This window comes from Takifugu rubripes, unplaced genomic scaffold (assembly GCF_901000725.2).
Source record: "Takifugu rubripes unplaced genomic scaffold, fTakRub1.2, whole genome shotgun sequence".
NCBI classification, from domain to species: domain Eukaryota; kingdom Metazoa; phylum Chordata; class Actinopteri; order Tetraodontiformes; family Tetraodontidae; genus Takifugu; species Takifugu rubripes.
The window spans coordinates 1-20,000 of NW_021821620.1; the positions used below are offsets into that span (position 1 = coordinate 1).

Sequence of the window (20,000 nt, forward strand, 5' to 3'; positions counted from 1 at the left end):
TTCTCACCCCTTTAAAGAGCTGTTTGAAGTTTAAGGTGTGGTTTTGAGGTTCAGCTAGAATTGAGTTTAGGTTAGGATTGACTTGGGATGATTAGCGTGAAGAGCTGGAGAATGTATTGCTGATGATGGTCCTCACAAAGGCATGAGTATGAGGATGTGTGTGTGCTGTACTGCAATGCCACCAGAGGACCACACCATGTGGCAGCAGTTAGCAGCGTAGCTTCACCCATGTGCAGAACTGGATATCCGTCTTCACCTCCTCCCTGCTCGCTGCCTGCGGGCCCACAAAGCTTGGGAACCAATAGGCACAGTGTGCTCCAGCCGTCACGGAAATCATCACTCCTCGAGTTGGCTTATGTGTGTGTGTGTGTGTGTGTGTGTGTGTAAGAGAGAGAGAGAGAGAGAGAGACATCTGCATGTTGGTTTCTACACACATGCAGGTTTGTTTGGCTGGGTGTGTGAGGCTGGGACACATTCTCCGGGTGCTGGTCCACTTCTGCTTGGCTTGGAGAGCTCCACTGTTTTATTCCTCTCTACCTGTGGCGGGCTGGCAGCAGCCTCTGAAAACCAACCCGGAAGACCACTGAGAAGCAGAGCGGGTTACCAACCCTTTGGCCAGGATGTTTCGCAGAGAGGAATGGAGCTCACACACCAGCAATTTTAGAGCCTCACTGAAGAAAAACAAACCACATTAAGAGCTTCATCAGTCATGACCTCATCGCCGCATGCCTTCAGAGAAGTGTGCTGTTGAAAACCCTAGCTGTCGCACGCACGCACGCACGCACGGTAAGGGTATTATGTGGTAATACACTTCCAGTGCTGTTGAGGCTGGAGCAGCAGTTGCTGAGATAATGCCGCCCAGATGTTGTCAGACACGCTACAGGATGCAGATCTGGCTGGGATGCACAGGAACGCTCCATGTGCTCAGAGACGCTAGGTTCCCCCGCTACACAACCTCACAGCACAATTCTAAAGATTTTCACATTAATAAAGGTGCTCTCATGTTCTGGCACGGTAGTGAGACCTGTTGGTATTTGGTGAAGTTATCACCCGTTATACACTGGTTAGTTAGTAAGGGGGGGATCACTAAGTCTCCACTAGCCCAGCGCCCTTCGTGGTCGTAGACATTCCTGAATTCCAGCACAAATAACTGCAGGAAATGTGTGTTGAGCCGGGTTCCATTCCTGCTGCACGTGTTCTGCTGTCCCGGTCAGATGCTAACTCTCAGAACCCCTGACGACAGTTCTCTTCCCAGATCTGGGATGGGGGGGTGCTCATCATAGTGTTACAGATGTCACAATGTAACAGTTACCAAGAAACTCCTTTGTGCAGGGCTGCACCAAAAACATGTCTGGTTCTGAAACTGCTTGTTTGTAGTTTTGGTCGATGCATTTTTAATGTTTAGCCAATGTTAATACAGGTCAAAGTTCACATTTTTTAACCCTATTAGCTTGATTAAGTGCCTTTGCTCAGGAATCTAATAGCAGCAGTTTCCTGAGAAGAACCACGGCTTCTGTGTGTTAGTTATTTATTTTTAGAGTGCATTACAAACTCTTGGCTTTTTTCCTGCTGTCATTCTAAAAATCCATTTTTTGACCCACATTTGGTCTGAATCTCACGCAGGGCCCAACCTTCCCTAGCAGCGTGCACCAGACAACAACTCACAGGCAGGAAGCATGAATCTCCATTTGTGGCTGTTGATCCAAATTCCCTTTGGACCAAGGAAATCTGGTCTCAGGACTTTAATAAAGGCAGCTCAGACATCTGGTTGTATTAAAAGTAGGCCGTCGGTTTCATGAGCTTAGGGAAACACATGTGGGCACCGATTTCAAACACACATCATCCTGCATTCCATCGAGTCAGTGCTCATCATTCCCTTCTGTTTATCTTGATTCTATCAGAGTTCCTTCGTGGTCCTGTCCATCATTCCCAGAGTTCCCTCTTTTACCTGAGGACTCTGACACAGAGACAACATTTCCTCGTGTTTTATGTCCACCATGGAGGACTTGTTGTTGGGTTCCCAGCCTCTGGGAGCGTTGTTGCTGGGTTCTTCCTGCAGGGGGCGTGGTGGAGCCGTGCGTCAGCCCCAGCTGGCGCCGCACCTGCGGCCCATCGGTAATCTAGCCTCCTATTTAAAGACCCACTCCTGTTTGCCAGCGTTGGAGTGTTTCGTCCCCTTCGTTAAACCCTGACTTCTTGTGACGACACTATGTGGTGAATTTGGCCTTGTGGACTTGTTTTGGACTCTGTCGAGGTCTCATCGCCTCCTGTGGATGGAACATTCTTGATCACCTTCAATAAAGGCGCTCTTCAGACACACCGTCCTCGGCTGCGTGTTGCCTGCTTTCGGGTCCTGATCCAAAAGAACATAGCACTTGTTTCTTCTCTTCGATGGCAGATTTGGATATTGAAAAGAAGAAAGTGATTAAATGGTGAAGCTGCTCTTCAGGTTGATGCCCCAGAATCCATCATTCGTATTATTCAAGTAATTAACGAGGAACAAGTTGGCCAAGAAGCCTGCTTAACGTGATGACCCGTGTCAGAGGTTCCTGACTACTAAACAACCATCCAAACCACCAGAAACCTGTTCCAATATCTTCGTTCTCTTCGTGGACATTGGTCCTCGGGGACATTGGTCCTCGGGGACATTGGTCCTCGGGGACATTGCTCATGGGCACCAGTAACAGGACAGATTCCCTTGCTGCTGTCCAGGTCAGGACCTACGATTATTTGGATGAGTGCTCATAAAGCAAAGGCTGAAAATAAAGGACCTGATTTCCAGATCAACACTCGGGAATTGTGGGAGGGCCTTTTTGGTTTGCCAGCAGGTGGTCCACAGGTGAGGCACCTGTAGATGATGCCACCAGCCAATGATTTAAGGTGTCTGAACAAGGCAGGACCACACTGACTGAGATCTTCCTAATGCCTGGAACATGAAGTCTGCCATCATCAGCACCAGCCTAAAGCTCACATCTTCATCAGCCGGCAGGTGGTCTTCACACCTCCAAACCCTACTGTGCTATCAGCTATTCAGTCTTCCAGGGGATTAGGGTTAGAGTTAGGGTTAGGGTTAGAGTTAGGGTTAGGGTTAGGGTTTAGGGTTAGAGTTGTTTAGGGTTAGGGTTAGGGTTAGAGTTAGGGTTAGGGTTAGAGTTGTTTAGGGTTAGGGTTAGAGTTAGGGTTAGGGTTAGAGTTAGGGTTAGGGTTAGGGTTAGAGTTAGGGTTAGGGTTAGAGTTAGGGTTAGGGTTAGAGTTAGGGTAGGGTTAGAGTTAGGGTTAGGGTTAGGGTTAGGGTTAGAGTTAGGGTTAGGGTTAGGGTTAGAGTTGTTTAGGGTTAGGGTTAGGGTTAGAGTTAGGGTTAGGGTTAGAGTTAGGGTTGTTTAGGGTTAGGGTTAGCGTTGGTTAGGGTTAGAGTTAGGGTTAGAGTTAGGGTTGTTTAGGGTTAGGGTTAGAGTTAGGGTTAGCGTTGGTTAGGGTTAGAGTTAGAGTTAGGGTTAGGGTTAGGGTTAGAGTTAGGGTTGTTTAGGGTTAGGGTTAGGGTTAGGGTTAGGGTTAGAGTTAGGGTTGTTTAGGGTTAGAGTTAGGGTTAGCGTTGGTTAGGGTTAGGGTTAGAGTTAGGGTTAGAGTTAGGGTTAGGGTTAGGGTTGTTTAGGGTTAGGGTTAGAGTTAGGGTTAGAGTTAGGGTTAGGGTTAGGGTTGTTTAGGGTTAGAGTTAGGGTTAGAGTTAGGGTTAGGGTTGGGTTAGGGTTGGGGTTCAGGGTTTGGGTTACAATTTTCTGTGCACTGGCCTACTGATCGGACTGATGGCAAGGTGTGCAGGTCAGAGTTGTCTCTCAATAGGAATCAGGGTTCGAGGCCGGGTGTGGGTAGGGAAAGGGGGAGGAGGAGAGCAGGTTAATCCAATCAGGTTATAAATAAAATTAAAAATAAATATAAATAAAAATAAATTAGAGTTCAAATTAAAATAGAGAAAACAAAGTTATGTAATAAAAGCAGGGTAAAAGATAAATCAGTCGATCAATGGGTAGGTAAGAAACTGGTTCGGCTTGTAAGAATATTAGGTTGTTTAAATTGGCTGACTGGGAAAGATGAGTTCTATGGATGTTCATTGAGGCCATGTGGTGTCTTTGTGCCTAATTTGTTGATCCATATACGTTCCGCTCTCCTCCTCTGTCCCACTGTCCAGCAGTTATTGGTTTCCAGCCCCGAGATAATAAGGTGGCTGACTGGATGCTCTTGGAAGTGCCGGACAAGGGTGGTGCCAAGTCGACTTCCCGCTATATTGTAAAGGTGCTGTGTTAGACGGGTATGTATGGAATTTTGTGTTTCACCTATATAATGTTTGTTGCAGAGGGTGCATGTGATGATGTAGACTACGTTGGTGGAATGGATGGAAGTGAGGCCTAGCGTGGGGAACCCTGTACCAGTGTATGTGTTTTGAATGAATTTTCTGTCTCGATAGTGTTGGCTATGTCTGGGTCGGGGTGTGATGAATTGGTCCGGGAATTTGGATGTGGTGAGTATGGAATGGAGGTTTCTGTTTTTTCTATGTGCTAGGATAATCTTGTGGTTATAGAAGGCCGGATGTTGGTGTAGTATGGTTGAAAAGTTTTGTTTAACCCTTGTATTATGTTGAAAAAAAATTACAATAATTATGTTGCGGGTCATTTTGACCCGTACTGTGTAAATCCATTCAAAACAGACAAAAAACAGTTTAAAACCAACAACAACTTTATTTTAGAATATATGAACATTCAGAAAAGAGACATAACAATACATTTTAATTTCAACACTATATTTAGGAACTATTTTGTTCAAGTTTTTCCCTATGAATTTTTTTTTCCATTTAACTTGCCCCTTTTTTTCACATTTTCCAAATTCAACATTTCAATGCTCTCCACATGATGGACAGAATGTAACTGTGTGCTTTCTGCAGATATAACTCTTGCATTTCACACAAGAGGTACTTGTTTTGATGTCATCTCGGGAGGGACAGACCTGGCATCTTTTCCGTTTCTTTACACCTGTGTCCACTGGATCCACTGCAGATTGGCTGGATGACCCCATCTTGACCTTTTCAATGACAGCCGCCGCTGCTGAGGATCGGGCTGGCCTGGCTCGCCTCTGGATCATGGGAGTGACGAGTGCTTTGCCGAGTTCTTCCAGGAAAAGCCGACGTCGGTACAATTTCCCGGCATTCCATTGCTGGTTGATTTCAGTCCACAGAACATAGGCATTGTAAGCAGACACATCCACAATGTTGTAGAAAATCACCAAGGGCCAACGGGCAGTCTTGCGCTGGCAGCTGTATGTTGCTGTGACTTTGTCCAGATTGTCAACTCCTCCTTTGGTGGAGTTGTAATCGAGGATCATTTGTGGCTTCATGTCTTCTCTTGTGCTCAGAGATGCATCTGTGTGCATTGTGCTCATTACAAGAACATTCTTGTTTCTCTTTGGGCAGTATGAAACAACTGTTGCTTTCTCTAATTGCAGCTAGTTTGTCTCTTTCACGACGACCAGCTCTGGTTTCACGGTTGTCAAATCGGATCACACGAGATATCATGTGAAATGTCTCCAGAGACATTGTTGCTCGAAAGATTGGCCTTCCATACTCTTCATCCCATAGACTTGAAGTTGCTTCTCCCTTTGACCTGTACATTCCAGCTAATACCAGAATTCCGATGTAAGCATGCAAGTCAGTCTGATCCAGTGGCTTCCATTTCTCCTGAAATACACGCCTCCCCTCCAAGTTGGTCATTTCCAGTATGATCTTCTCAATTGGTGGGGATATGAAGAGCTGAAATGTTGATATGATATCATCAACTCGTGTGACAGCAAATCTTGTAGGACCGGGAGTCATTTTGATGACATTGGAAGATGACAGTCTACCTCGGCTTTGGTGTGGTGATGTTGACCATTTTATTTTACCATCTTTAGATGCCCATGTCTCCTCTGTGGATGATGATTGCTGCATTCCTTGGCTTTCATCCAATGGAGAGACAACGGCAGGCTCGTCCTCTGAATCCTCCTCATCATCAGAAAATTGAAAATCTGGATCATCAGTTACATTGTCCTCGGTCTCTGAAATATCCTCTGTCTCTGAAACCTCTTCCTCTGCATCAGTGTCTGAGTTCAAAATCTGTGATGAAGCTTCTTCAGCTGTAAACGTTCTGGAGCTCATTTTTGGTGTGTTGGTCAAAGAGATGGCATAAGAAAAGTGACAAGAAAAAGGAGAGAAAGTCCCTCCTCGATGCACCTGGGTCTCTGGCAGTCAAAATACAATTAAATGTACATCACAGCACAATACTCTTTGATGTAGATCAGAAGGACATCAAAAGGCATGTTTATTTTGGATATTTACTGCTACTTACTCACATAAAAGTGTCCGGGTCAAAATGACCCGCAACATAATATTCATATTCAAACTCTGCACAGACATTCCACTAAACACCACAGTGTCCAAATTTTACACACCAATTCATGACCCTAGATGAGGAAAAGTCACAAAATTTCATGAAGAAAAACCAAAGATAACCAGTACTTTGGTCAACACAAAAACCAAAACGGGTCAAATTGACCCGTAGCATAATACAAGGGTTAATGGTGTACTGTAAGGTTGTGGTTCTATGTGAGAAAGTAGAAATGAATGGTATGATTTGTGATATTTGTGGGAAGGCTGAGGTCTGTGGGTCCGGGACTCCCCCTGAGTTGTCCTCTATGTTTGTAAGTGTGTTAGGGTTAGGGGTAGGAGGGGGGGTTGGGGTGAGGGTTGGGGTTAGGGTTAGGGTTTAGGTTAGGGTTAGGGGGGGTTGGGGTTAGGGTTAGTGTTAGGGGCTGGGGGTAGGGTTAGGGTTAGGGTTTGGAAAAGTGCTGGGTTTGGGGTTAGGGTAGGGCTTGGGGGGTGAGGTTAGGGAAAAGGTTGGGGTTGGGGTTAGGAGGGGTATTGGGGTTAGGGTTGGGAAGAAGGTGGGGGTTGGGGTTAGGGTTGGGGTTAGGGAGAAGGTTGGGGTGAGGGTTAGGGTTAGGGTTGGGGTTAGGGTTAGGGAGAAGGTTGGGGTTAGGGTAAAGAGGGGTGTTGGGGTTAGGGTTGGGGTTGGGGTTAGGGTTAGGGTTAGGGAGAAGGTTGGGGTTAGGGTAAAGAGGGGTTGGGTTAGGGTTAGGGTTAGGGTTGGGGTTAGGGTTTTGGAGGAAGGTGAAGGTTGGGGTTAGGGTTAGGGTGGGGGAGAAGGTTGGGGTTAGGGTTGGGAGAGGTATTGGGGTTAGGGTTGGGAAGAAGGTGGGGGGTTGGGGTTAGGGTTGGGGTTAGGGTTAGGGAGAAGGTTGGGGTTAGGGTAAGGAGGGGGGTTGGGGTTAGGGTTGGGGTTGGGAGTTAGGGTTAGGGAGAGGGTTAGGGTTAGGGTTAGGGTTTGGGGGAAGGTGAAGGTTGGGGTTAGGGTTGGGGTGGGGGAGAAGGTTGGGGTTAGGGTAAGGAGGGGTGTTGGGGTTGGGGTTAGGGTTAGGGAGAAGGTTGGGGTTAGGGTAAGGAGGGGTGTTGGGGTTGGGGTTAGGGTTAGGGTTAGGGTTAGAGTTAGGGTTGTTTAGGGTTAGAGTTAGGGTTAGGGTTAGGGTTAGGGTTAGAGTTAGGGTTAGAGTTAGGGTTAGGGTTAGGGTTGTTTAGGGTTAGGGTTAGAGTTAGGGTTAGAGTTAGGGTTAGGGTTAGGTTGTTTAGGGTTAGAGTTAGGGTTAGAGTTAGGGTTAGGGTTAGGGTTAGGGTTGTTTAGGAAGCTGGTGTGAAGCTATGAGCTAACTGCTCCAACTCTTCAGTGATCTCAGTGTTTCACTTGAGCTCACAGAGCTTTCAGAAGCACCCCCCTCCCCCACTAATCTGTCTTTGTGTTCAAGCTGCTCTCTGACGAAGACCTGGAGCCATTATTCATTTTCGTATTTTCTCATGTGCACGACTTCGTACGCCGATGGTTTTAGGAGGAACTTTGTCATTTATTAGTTCACAGGAACCAAAACAAAGCTGAGCGTTGTCCAGTTGGGGCCTCCGGACAGCCTGCTTCCTTCACTCGCCAGGCTTGATTGTTCTTCAGACCCTCTGCTCAGCATGAGGAATGTTTGCCTGTTTTACTGGAACCACGCCGGGTCCAAAACACACGCACGTGCACGCGCACGTGCACGCACCGTTTATGTGGGAAAGCCTGGGCCAAGTCCGGATTAGTCCTGTCCCCCTGCGTAACTCTAGACAACGCATTCAATATCTCCAGCCTCCCTGTCCAAACAGGGTCCTGGCCCAGGACCAGAGTGGAGGGCCGGAAAATCCCCGAGCTGCTGCTGAGTCTTGGAGCGAGCCGCTCCGTCATTACAAACGACTTTAGAAATGCTAGCAGACGTCCACTGGGCTCAGTCCAGAGCACTATTACACACAAACACCCGGACATTGTGTACGCGTCACATGACGCATCACATGACCCGGCCGTGGCAACTTCTGAAAACCCCCGGGATGAAGGCGGCGTTGTAGAGTCACACACACACGCACGTGCACTGATACAACCCCCACCCACCCCCACCCCACCCCCAGGGAGGATGCCATCAGTAAAGGGGGGGGGACGTCCTCGTCTCACAGTTGTCTGACGTCTTTGAGACCAACTGGATCTATGGAGAGGTCGTGACCTTCCTTCCCTCCCTAACATCTGGACATCCAACCATCATCTGGCAGCTGGAGCAGCCAAGGAGAGACGTCTGGATGTCCCGTCTCTCCTCTGGTCCACCCGTCTCTCCTCTGGTCCACCCGTCTCTCCTCTGGTCCACCTGTCTCTCCTCTGGTCCACCCGTCTCTCCTCTGGTCCACCCGTCTCTCCTCTGGTCAGCCTGTCTCTCCTCTGGTCAGCCTGTCTCTCCTCTGGTCAGCCTGTCTCTCCTCTGGTCCACCCGTCTCTCCTCTGGTCCACCCGTCTCTCCTCTGGTCCACCCGTCTCTCCTCTGGTCAGCCTGTCTCTCCTCTGGTCAGCCTGTCTCTCCTCTGGTCAGCCTGTCTCTCCTCTGGTCCACCTGTCTCTCCTCTGGTCAGCCTGTCTCTCCTCTGGTCAGCCTGTCTCTCCTCTGGTCAGCCTGTCTCTCCTCTGGTCCACCCGTCTCTCCTCTGGTCCACCCGTCTCTCCTCTGGTCAGCCCGTCTCTCCTCTGGTCAGCCTGTCTCTCCTCTGGTCCACCCGTCTCTCCTCTGGTCAGCCTGTCTCTCCTCTGGTCCCCGTCTCTCCTCTGGTCAGCCTGTCTCCTCTGGTCCACCCGTCTCTCCTCTGGTCCACCCGTCTCTCCTCTGGTCAGCCTGTCTCTCCTCTGGTCCACCTGTCTCTCTCCTCTGGTCCGCCGCCGTCTCTCCTCTGGTCCGCCTGTCTCTCCTCTGGTCAGCCTGTCTCTCCTCTGGTCCACCCTCTCTCTCTGGTCCACCCGTCTCTCCTCTGGTCCCCTCTCTCCTCTGGTCAGCCTGTCTCTCTCTGGTCCACCCTCTCTCCTCTGGTCAGCCCGTCTCTCCCTCGGTCCACCCGTCTCTCCCTCTCCCTGGTCAGCCTGTCTTCCCCTCCTCTGGTCAGCTGTCTCTCCTCTGGTCCACCCGTCTCTCCTCTGGTCAGCCTGTCTCTCCTCTGGTCCACCTGTCTCTCCTCTGGTCCACCCGTCTCTCCTCTGGTCAGCCTGTCTCTCCTCTGGTCCGCCTGTCTCTCCTCTGGTCCACCTGTCTCTCCTCTGGTCAACCTGTCTGGAGTCCTTCTGGTTTCTGGCTCCTTTGGGAGGTTTTTGTTGCTTGTTTATCACCTTCAGTTCTGCTAAAACACCCTCCAGAATTTGAGTACAGCCATTCAAATGTTTCACAGCACAAAGGTTGTGGGTTTGAGTCCCTTCCAGAGAACCTCTGTGTTGAGTTTCCATCTTTCTTCATCATGATAAATAAACAGCTATAGATGACGGAGGGATGAGAGTGTAAAAGCACTTGTGTAATATTCCAGAGCCACACTGTCTGCTAGCCAATCACAGGCCTGCTTGGGTCTGGCTCCGCCCATCCGCCCGACAGTAGCAGACAGTCCCAGGATGAGGAAAGATAGCAGACTTTGGTGCCGTGATGTGTATGAAAGGTCAATAAATGTGTTTTATACCTGCCCTTGCTCAAAGGCACATTTTATACACAACATGTATGTAATATTCTAGCCAGAACCTCAACAGGACTTGAGTAAAAGATTGTTAACTTTCATACAGGGCAGGACCAGGAACCGAGACTGAATAGCATCACATTAGCAACAGTTCTTTCAGAAGCAAGAAAGGAATGTTACAGTTTCTGGGTCATCTGACTGGTTTCCAGTAGCAACAGGGCAACAACCAATGAGCCTTTAATCAATTCTCCAGATGTTTCACTCATGTCCAGTTACACAAGTGTGTGTGGAACATCTGATTATTCTGCAGTGATTAAAGGTGTGTAGCATTTGAAAGCTAAAAATGCTATATAATAATATAATATAAAGCTAAATGGGTTTGGAACACGAGTTTGAAGCTCTTCTCCTCCCTTTAGAGGCTCTTCAGTATGACTTTGAGAACCATAGTTTTGTTTCTCCTCCCTGGTGAAACGGGATCCTCCGGTCATGGTTGACCATTTTGACTCTCCTAATGGAGCAAAGCGTAGCAGATCAGCCACATCTGGCAAACACTTCCCACATCTGCTTTGGTGTATCAGCTTCCTCACAACGGTTGTCTGATAGCGTAAATCTGAGACCCCAGATGAGCTCCAACGCATCGCCGATGACCAGCAAGCCCACGTTCAGACAGACGGGGCAGGAAAGATCCGTCAACGTCTGAGGAGCAGCTGGAGCTTCACTGGCGCTCAGGGCTTCAGTTTGTGGTTTACAGCAGCATAAAGGGACAGCATCAGCATTAGCATTAGCATCAGCATTAGCATTAGCATCAGCATCAGCATCAGCATCAGCATCAGCACACCCAGGCCCAGTACACGATACCCCAAACCTAGGAAAAAGATTGTCGGGGTGTTTTACATGCGGGGGGGATTAACTACACAGTAATAACGGCGTGTGTATGACGGCGTGTGTATGACGGCGTGTGTATGACGGCGTGTGTATAACGGCGTGTGTATGACGGCGTGTGTATGACGGCGTGTGTATGACGGCGTGTGTATAACGGCGTGTGTATGACGGCGTGTGTATAACGGCGTGTGTATGACGGCGTGTGTATGACCCCTCCTGTAAAAATCGCTATTCTCTCCTGAGCAACTATTGCGCAGAGGAACATGAACTTGATTTGGGGTTTGGACGCTAAAACACTGTCGCCCCCTGGTGGCCATATGCTGCACTCATCCGCATGAAGGTGGGGGGGGCCACAGGTGGCCCCCGGCTCCTCGCAGGCGTTAAACGGGAACAAAGAGCCAGAGCAGCGACAGAAGACACCACCTGAAGCCACCTCATACTCAGATTAATACAGATGGTAATTCCACTTATGCCGTGGTAAAAACACAACGTCACGTTTCAATACATTTATTTCTGTACTTTCTTTTCGCAATAATAATATTAGGGTATATGTGTCGACATATTAAGACATATTAAGACACAGCTTGACGACCTCTTAATGAGGTAACGTCACCCAGACGATTTGGTCTTTTTCATTTGGTTTCAGATCAAACTTTAACTATAAATGAGAAAATAATTTCAAGTTTCTTTATTTTCTTTAGAAAACTTTTTCTTTCAAAAGTGCAGCTGTCCGTCCTCGGGTTGAGGGACAGCCTCTGGACCATCGTCCCAACGGAAATGCTCCAAAATGATCAGATTAGACTCAGTTTAGCACGAGGACTCAGAAAGTCCAAATGTAGCCAGAGCAGATGTGAAGTCCCAGATGTGGCAGCAGGCCAGAATAGTCCTGAGCTCAGAATCACAACTAAAATGATCCCAACAACACAGATTCTGATTGGCTGTCATTTATGCCTCCTGTAAACAAAATGGCTGCTAAGCGTCGTTTTACATTTGTGACCATTCCTGGTGATTCCAATATTCCATCAGCAAAGCAAACGTCAAAGGCATCAAAGCGAGTCGTGTCGAATCAAACACGACGGGTTTTAAGACTTCTGTTGGTTTGGGGATCCTGCACCAACTATAAAGGTGATTATAATGAGCTGACATGATCAAGCAGCTCAGAGCAAACGGAGGGGTTCTGGCCTAACGGGGACGAGGACCTGGTCTGGCTCTCAGGCCGTCTTCCTGCAGACGTGGATGAAGTAGCATGGCGGCGCCGCCGTCTGGCCTGGGAGTAGCTTTTGAAATCTCCATAGACCTGGTGCTCCAGTTTTCCATGAAAGGCCTCAGACATCAACTGTTTGAAGCTCTCCAAACGATGGGGGTAGTAGGAGAGACGGAATTTACTGAGGACAAACAGAGCAGAGAAGCATCAGAGACCGGGAGAGGAGCCGCTCTTGTTGTGTAAGGCAGCGCCGAGATGGGAGACACACAAACACACGTTTGCAGCATGTTTCCAGAGCTTCCACACACTGCTGACCCAGTAAACTGCAGGGGGCGTCACCTTCATTTGGAACAATAGCGTTGAGTGAGGCCCCCTGCTGGGACAGTGCTGACCTACCTGACCTCAGGGAGGCTGTGCAGGGAAGCTTTGGGCACATAGATGGTGTAATCCAGGGTGATCATGTGAGGTTTGTTGTTGACCCACAGCACCGAGGTCGCGATGTCCTGGGTCAGATCGCTCTGCAACACAGACACGGAGGCTTAAACCCTCATCTGATGAAGGAAGAAGTTGCTCCCAACGTGGCTGAGCACCGAGGTGGAGCAGAGGGGGGGGTCGGGGGGGGGGGTCGGGGGGGTCCCGCTCAGGCTATTAGCCACTGATTACCTTTGGAGCCCCAGACGATCACGCTGACGTTGGATGGAGAAAAGCTTGAGGAATTTGTCAGAGAAGCAAAAACGGAAATCATAATGACGGATTTCTGCTCTTCACAATTTCATCCCAAGAGTCCACAGGATACGACACACGCTAGCTGCTGCTACTGCTGCTGCTGCTACTGTAGCTGCTGCTGCTGCTACTGTAGCTGCTGCTACTGTAGCTGCTGCTGCTGCTACTGTAGCTGCTGCTACTGTAGCTGCTGCTGCTGCTACTACTGTAGCTGCTGCTGCTGCTGCTACTGTAGCTGCTGCTGCTGCTACTGTAGCTGCTGCTACTGTAGCTGCTGCTGCTGCTACTGTAGCTGCTGCTACTGTAGCTGCTGCTGCTGCTACTACTGTAGCTGCTGCTGCTGCTGCTGCTACTGCTGTAGCTGCTGCTGCTGCTGCTGCTACTGTAGCTGCTGCTGCTGCTGCTGCTGCTACTGTAGCTGCTGCTGCTGCTGCTACTGTAGCTGCTGCTGCTGCTACTGTAGCTGCTGCTGCTGCTACTGCTGCTACTGTAGCTGCTGCTGCTGCTACTGTAGCTGCTGCTGCTGCTACTGCTGTAGCTGCTACTACTGCTAGCTGCTGCTACTGTAGCTGCTGCTGCTGCTACTACTGCTAGCTGCTGCTACTACTGCTAGCTGCTGCTACTGTAGCTGCTGCTGCTGCTGCTACTGTAGCTGCTGCTGCTACTGTAGCTGCTGCTGCTGCTGCTGCTGCTACTACTGCTAGCTGCTGCTACTGTAGCTGCTGCTGCTGCTACTGTAGCTGCTGCTGCTGCTACTACTGCTAGCTGCTGCTACTGTAGCTGCTGCTGCTGCTGCTACTGTAGCTGCTGCTACTGTTGCTGCTGCTGCTGCTACTGCTGCTGCTGCTACTGTAGCTGCTGCTGCTGCTACTGTAGCTGCTGCTACTGTAGCTGCTGCTGCTACTGTAGCTGCTGCTACTGTAGCTGCTGCTACTGTAGCTGCTGCTGCTGCTGTAGCTGCTACTACTGCTAGCTGCTGCTACTGTAGCTGCTGCTACTGTAGCTGCTGCTACTGTAGCTGTCGCTGCTGCTGATGTAGCTGCTGCTACTGCTGTAGCTGCTACTACTGCTAGCTGCTGCTACTGTAGCTGCTGCTGCTGTAGCTGCTGCTACTGTAGCTGCTGCTACTGCTGCTGCTGATGTAGCTGCTACTGCTGCTGCTGCTACTGTAGCTGCTGCTGCTGTAGCTGCTGTAGCTGCTGCTGCTGTAGCTGCTGCTACTGCTAGCTGCTGCTACTGTAGCTGCTGCTGCTGTAGCTGCTGCTACTGTAGCTGCTACTGCTGCTGCTGCTACTGTAGCTGCTGCTGCTGCTGCTGTAGCTGCTGCTGCTGTAGCTGCTGCTGCTGTAGCTGCTGCTACTGCTGTAGCTGCTGCTACTGCTGATGTAGCTGCTGCTGCTGCTGTAGCTGCTGCTGCTGTAGCTGCTGCTGCTGCTGATGTAGCTGCTGCTGCTACTACTGCTGCTGCTGATGTAGCTGCTGCTGCTGCTGTAGCTGCTGCTGCTGTAGCTGCTGCTGCTGTAGCTGCTACTACTGCTGCTGCTGCTACTGCTGTAGCTGCTGCTGATGTAGCTGCTGCTGCTGCTACTGCTGTAGCTGCTGCTGCTGTAGCTGCTGATGCTGTAGCTGCTGCTGCTGTAGCTGCTACTACTGCTGCTGCTGCTACTGCTGTAGCTGCTGCTGCTGTAGCTGCTGCTGCTACTGCTGTAGCTGCTGCTGCTGTAGCTGCTGCTGCTGTAGCTGCTGCTGCTGTAGCTGCTGCTACTACTGCTGCTGCTGCTACTGCTGTAGCTGCTACTGCTGCTGCTGCTGTAGCTGCTGCTGCTGCAGCTGCTGCTGCTGCTACTGCTGTAGCTGCTGCTGCTGCTGTAGCTGCTGCTGTAGCTGCTGTAGCTGCTGCTGCAGCTGCTGCTGCTGTAGCTGCTGCTGCTGTAGCTGCTGCTGCTGTAGCTGCTGCTGCTGTAGCTGCTGCTGATGTAGCTGCTGCTGATGTAGCTGCTGCTACTGCTGTAGCTGCTGCTGCTGTAGCTGCTGCTGCTACTGCTGTAGCTGCTGCTGCTGTAGCTGCTGCTGCTGTAGCTGCTACTACTGCTGCTGCTGCTGTAGCTGCTGCTGCTACTGCTGTAGCTGCTGCTGCTACTGCTGTAGCTGCTGCTGCTACTGCTGTAGCTGCTGCTGCTGTAGCTGCTGTAGCTGCTGCTGTAGCTGCTGTAGCTGCTGCTGTAGCTGCTGTAGCTGCTGCTGCTGTAGCTGCTGCTGCTGTAGCTGCTGCTGCTACTACTGCAGCTGCTGCTGTAGCTGCTTCTGCTACTACTGCTCTGTGCTAATGTGCAGCTCGGAGCTCAATCACGCCACCTCGCTAACATCCTCCTGTGGGCTCTGTGTCGTTGATCCTCGTGACCTTTAACCCCCTGTCTCACATTCATTCCCTGTAATGTCTGAGCAGAATTAATTAAACAGAAAGGTGAATCTGATTGGTTCTTAGCTCGAATGAGTGTCTATTACAGGTGTTGTGTGTGATTACTCTGAGTCTGAGCAATGACAATAAACTCTTAGCTTGGTCTTTACAACAAGGCGGAAAATGGAAATAAAGTGCTTTGTGGGTTATTGTGAGGACAAACAGTGGACGTTAAGACGCTGTCTAATCAGCACTTCCTGGAGACAGTCCTGGAGACAGTCCTGGAGACAGTCCTGTCAGGACCGCTACGTGGCCCGGCTCTCTGGACCTACTCCTGGTGCCTCTCAGAACACTCACAGCTTTAAGTGCACTAACAGTCCATGGAAGGCAAGATGAAGGCTAAGAAGATAGAAAGTTCTTGAAACGAAAGTTCTTGCAACAACAAAGTAGTCCCTGTTTTTTTGGGTGATCTCAAGGTGGAATTCTTTTATTTCCATTTAACTAGTCAAGGCTGTGTTGGCTTGTTTCATAATACAATTGAAGATAAGAGTTTTACGCCCTGATTCGTGCTCAGGGCGTAAGAACACCCGTAGCCGCGGCCCGATGAAGTGGTCTGGCTCAGGTGGACCCGTTAAACTCGCTGAGGTGTGGCACCACAACACTACCGAGACGCCTCCTCCCCTGAACCGTGAAGCAGCCTTTCAGTACCTTATAGTAGATATTTTTGCCCTGCGGGGCTCGGCCCGTCTCCAGGATGTAGTCGTAATTACGATGGTCAATGATGAGGATTCCGCCGGGTCGGACCATACTGGCAATGTTCTGGAGCGCCAACTTTTGGTCACTTTGGTCTCCTGCCAGTAATTCAACAAATCAGATTTGGTTTGAGGAAGAGAGACAGAATTATTCTAGAGGTTCTGCTGATCGATAAAAGATATCAGAATAATCATCTACACATATGAAACCATCACTAACCTTTAAAATCTGGTAAGTGGGCAAACGAGTTGCCAAGACAGATCACGGCGTCAAAGCCGTCTCCGGGCTTTGGGATGTCCTCCGGTAACGTTAGCCAGTTAGCCTCTTCAATCACTGAGGAGACAACCACCCGATGATCGAGCAACACCAAGGGAGGTGGACAGGCAGGGCCTCACGGGGCCGGGGGCCACAGCGGGCCGGGGGCCACAGGGGGCCTCACCGGGCCTGGGGCCTCACGGGGCCGGGGGCCACAGGGGGCCACACCGGGCCTGGGGCCTCACGGGGCCGGGGGCCTCACCGGGCCGGGGGCCTCACCGGGCCTGGGGCCTCACGGGGCCGGGGGCCACACCGGGCCGGGGGCCACAGGGGGCCACACCGGGCCGGGGGCCTCACCGGGCCTGGGGCCTCACGGGGCCGGGGGCCACACCGGGCCGGGGGCCACAGGGGGCCACACCGGGCCTGGGGCCTCACGGGGCCAGGGGCCACACTGGGCCGGGGGCCTCACCGGGCCGGGGGCCACAGGGGGCCACACCGGGCCTGGGGCCTCACCGGGCCGGGGGCCTCACCGGGCCTGGGGCCTCACGGGGCCGGGGGCCACACCGGGCCGGGGGCCACAGGGGGCCACACCGGGCCTGGGGCCTCACGGGGCCAGGGGCCACACTGGGCCGGGGGCCTCACCGGGCCGGGGTTCCATTCCCATTTAAAGGTCACAGACAACGCTGAGTGAGCGCTACAGACGGTGGAATTCAAAGACTTTTTGCTATTATTAGCATCAAGGCGGAGACGTTTCTGGACTTTCAGGTTGGGTCGGTGCGTCCCTGCCTGGGCCACAAAGAACAATCAGACATTCAGCGTGAGGCGGGACAGCGTACCCCACTGGTCGAAAGCTGCCTCCTTCCTCCGCTCCCATCTGGACTTGAGCGCGTACTTGAGCATTTTGTCGCTCGCGTCCACACTAACCACATCGAACCCCTCCTCTACCAACATGATGGAATCCACTCTGCAACATGGAGAAACAAAGGTCAAAGGTCACACAGAAGAGAACCTGGCTGACCTAAACAGGATGGACTGGACCGCTTTAGGGACTCCACACGTCTTTAATTGTTGAATCCCAACAAAAATCTCGACCCGGCATCATTTAGGAAACCTGGAATCACAACTGTGGCTGCAGGAATGAGGAATTCAGCTGAATTTCCCCGCTTGACCCTGAACAACAGCTCAGAGCCTCCGTGTCAACAGCGCAGAACAGTCAATTATTAAGGGATTTGTGAGATAAGACTGGTGTCGACACGTTCACCGAAGAGGCAACTCTGTCGGCCAAGTGGGGAAAACAGTGAGATGATGTTCGACAGACAATTAAACCATAAAAGAGAATTTGCATTTAGACGGACGAGTCCAAACAGCAGGAGGTCACAGAACCCCGGTCCCGGGGCCCAGGGCCGGTCCCGGGGCTCAGGACCAGTCCCGGGGCCCAGGGCCGGTCCCGCGGCTCAGGACCAGTCCCGGGGCTCAGGACCAGTCCCGGGGCCCAGGGCTGCAACTCTGCATGTGGTTCCAATCAGAAAGCTGCCTTGAAACTCAGTTATGATTCCTTTTAATTTGTTTCTTTTAATTGTTATTGATTATTTATTATTGTTGTTATTACTGTTGATATTATTATTAGGTTTTTTATTATATGTGTTATGACTTGTAATAATGACAGCGGCCCGGTTGTTCCGACTCCATATGGAGGAAAAGTTGCGTTTGCGGACCTGGCGCCGCGTTCACGGCCGGAAGAGCGTGTAAAGCACCGCGTCACGCGTTACCCTGTCCCGCAGGCGACATCCAGCACCCTCCGCACGCCGTTGTCCCTCAGCAGAGACACCACCCAGCTCTTGTACTCCTGCGTCCTGCTCTGCGTGTCCCCGATGTACAGCTCCCACACTTTAGCCGCTTTACCGTCGGCGTACTGATCCGGAAGTCCCTCCGCGGCCACGCCGAGAGAGCGGGTCCTGAAGACGCTGTCGACCGACATGTTGCCGCTGGTAGATGCACACGGAGCAGTGGTTCCTGGTGTCTGGACGCTTCTGCGGGCCGAGCTGCGTGACGCAGAGACCTCACGGCCACATGTGCTGTTGTTATTTATAGGGCAACGCGGAAGGTTAAAGCCTTTAGCCCAATGACGGGCTGCGGTCCGCTGACGCCTTCTTTCTGATTGGCTGAAGAAGCGACAACTTCCGTGTTTAGGTCACGTTGTTGACGCGTTTCTGTCTTTGCTGAAAAAACTAGAACCTATGTTACACGTGTTATTATTTATAGTACTGCCTGCTACGGTCTTCTGTAGTTTATTATTAGCTCGCAAATATGGAATATTAGTGTATATGAATATAGTTCCTGTTCCGTGTTTGAGGAACAACGACGCGGCGCATTTGTGAGTAAAATATGTTGTAAGTTGCTGTGACCAAAATCAAATTCACAGAAAACCTTTGGCTAAAAGTCTGTCAGCGTGTCCTCATGGAGTCACCACCTCCCGCTGTGATTGGCTGACGGGGGCGGGAAAGATGGCGGATTTCCTGGCAGACGCGGATTTTGCAAGTTACATCTGGTGAAATCCAGGTTGAGTCTGCGCGTCCTGGTCTGAACTGGACTGGCCCGCCTCACCCAGTGACCACCCGCCTCACCCAGTGACGGCCCGCCTCACCCAGTGACGGCCCGCCCGCCTCACCCAGTGACGGCCCGCCTCACCCAGTGACGGCCCGCCTCACCCAGTGACGGCCGCCTCACCCAGTGATCCAGTTATTGTGTATTCTCTCTCTCTCAATAGATATGTGATACACACAGAGAGAGGACACACACACACACACGCTTGTGAGTGTCCCTGGGTTTGGATCCACGCCTAGAAAAACTGTATGAATCCATCCTGACAGATGACCTTTGACCCCCCACCACCCCGACGGGCTGCATGAATCTATTTATTGGTGTTTTTCTTTAAACAACATTCTCTTCTTCTGGATGAGGAATATGAATATTATTACTGACTGAATAAATAAATAAAGTTGTACAAAAGCTAAGCCAGTAAATCCTGGGGAGGATTTTAGACTCCTTGATTTTTGCCAGAGATCAGCTGGAAATCAGGAAAATAGACGTTGGTATGTAGCAAAGACAGACAGACAGACAGGCAGACAGACAGACAGGCAGACAGACACAGGCAGGCAGACAGATAGACAGACAGACAGATAGACAGACACAGACAGACAGGCAGACAGACAGACAGATAGACAGACAGACACACAGACAGATAGACAGACAGACACACAGACAGACAGACAGACAGATGTTATTACCACTTGCAGTAGGTGATCATCGATAATTAGTTATTAGCAAAGAAGGTTTTAGTAGCGCTCCCTAGTGGCAACAGATGAAATATCACTCATATAAAAGCTATATTCCAAATTCTAATCCGCTGTTTTATCACTTATCATAAGATATAGCTATAAACACATATAGCTTTAATAATCTATAGACATGTAATCAAGATATTGTATGTATCTATAGTTAATGTTGTTTCTAGATCCTGGGATTTTGAAAGTTGTGGTTGAAAATCTTTTATTTCCCGTTTGCCTTCAAAGATGAAGCGCAACGTGCAGAAACGGACAGTAGGGGTCGCTGTCGGATCGGTTCTCACTTTATTCTGAAGTTTCTGTCGAATTACTGTA

The 20,000-nt window shown here is 50.6% G+C and overlaps 1 protein-coding gene and 1 long non-coding RNA gene across 2 annotated transcripts; one reads left to right on the forward strand and one right to left on the reverse strand.

The window, feature by feature from the left end:
- Positions 1-3,723: 3,723 nt before the first annotated feature.
- LOC115248245 (uncharacterized) lies at positions 3,724-6,750 on the forward strand. Its single transcript, XR_003887185.1, has 3 exons — positions 3,724-4,306; positions 4,463-4,613; positions 6,596-6,750. It is a non-coding gene; the product is annotated as an uncharacterized lncRNA (long non-coding RNA).
- Positions 6,751-11,503: 4,753 nt separating this feature from the next.
- On the reverse strand, positions 11,504-18,419 carry LOC101067368 (glycine N-methyltransferase). Its single transcript, XM_029831841.1, is given in 7 exon segments — positions 11,504-12,267; positions 12,270-12,393; positions 12,609-12,730; positions 16,042-16,184; positions 16,306-16,419; positions 17,178-17,305; positions 18,111-18,419. Coding segments are annotated over 7 exon segments (888 nt in total). The 5' UTR covers positions 18,320-18,419; the 3' UTR covers positions 11,504-12,219.
- Positions 18,420-20,000: the final 1,581 nt, after the last annotated feature.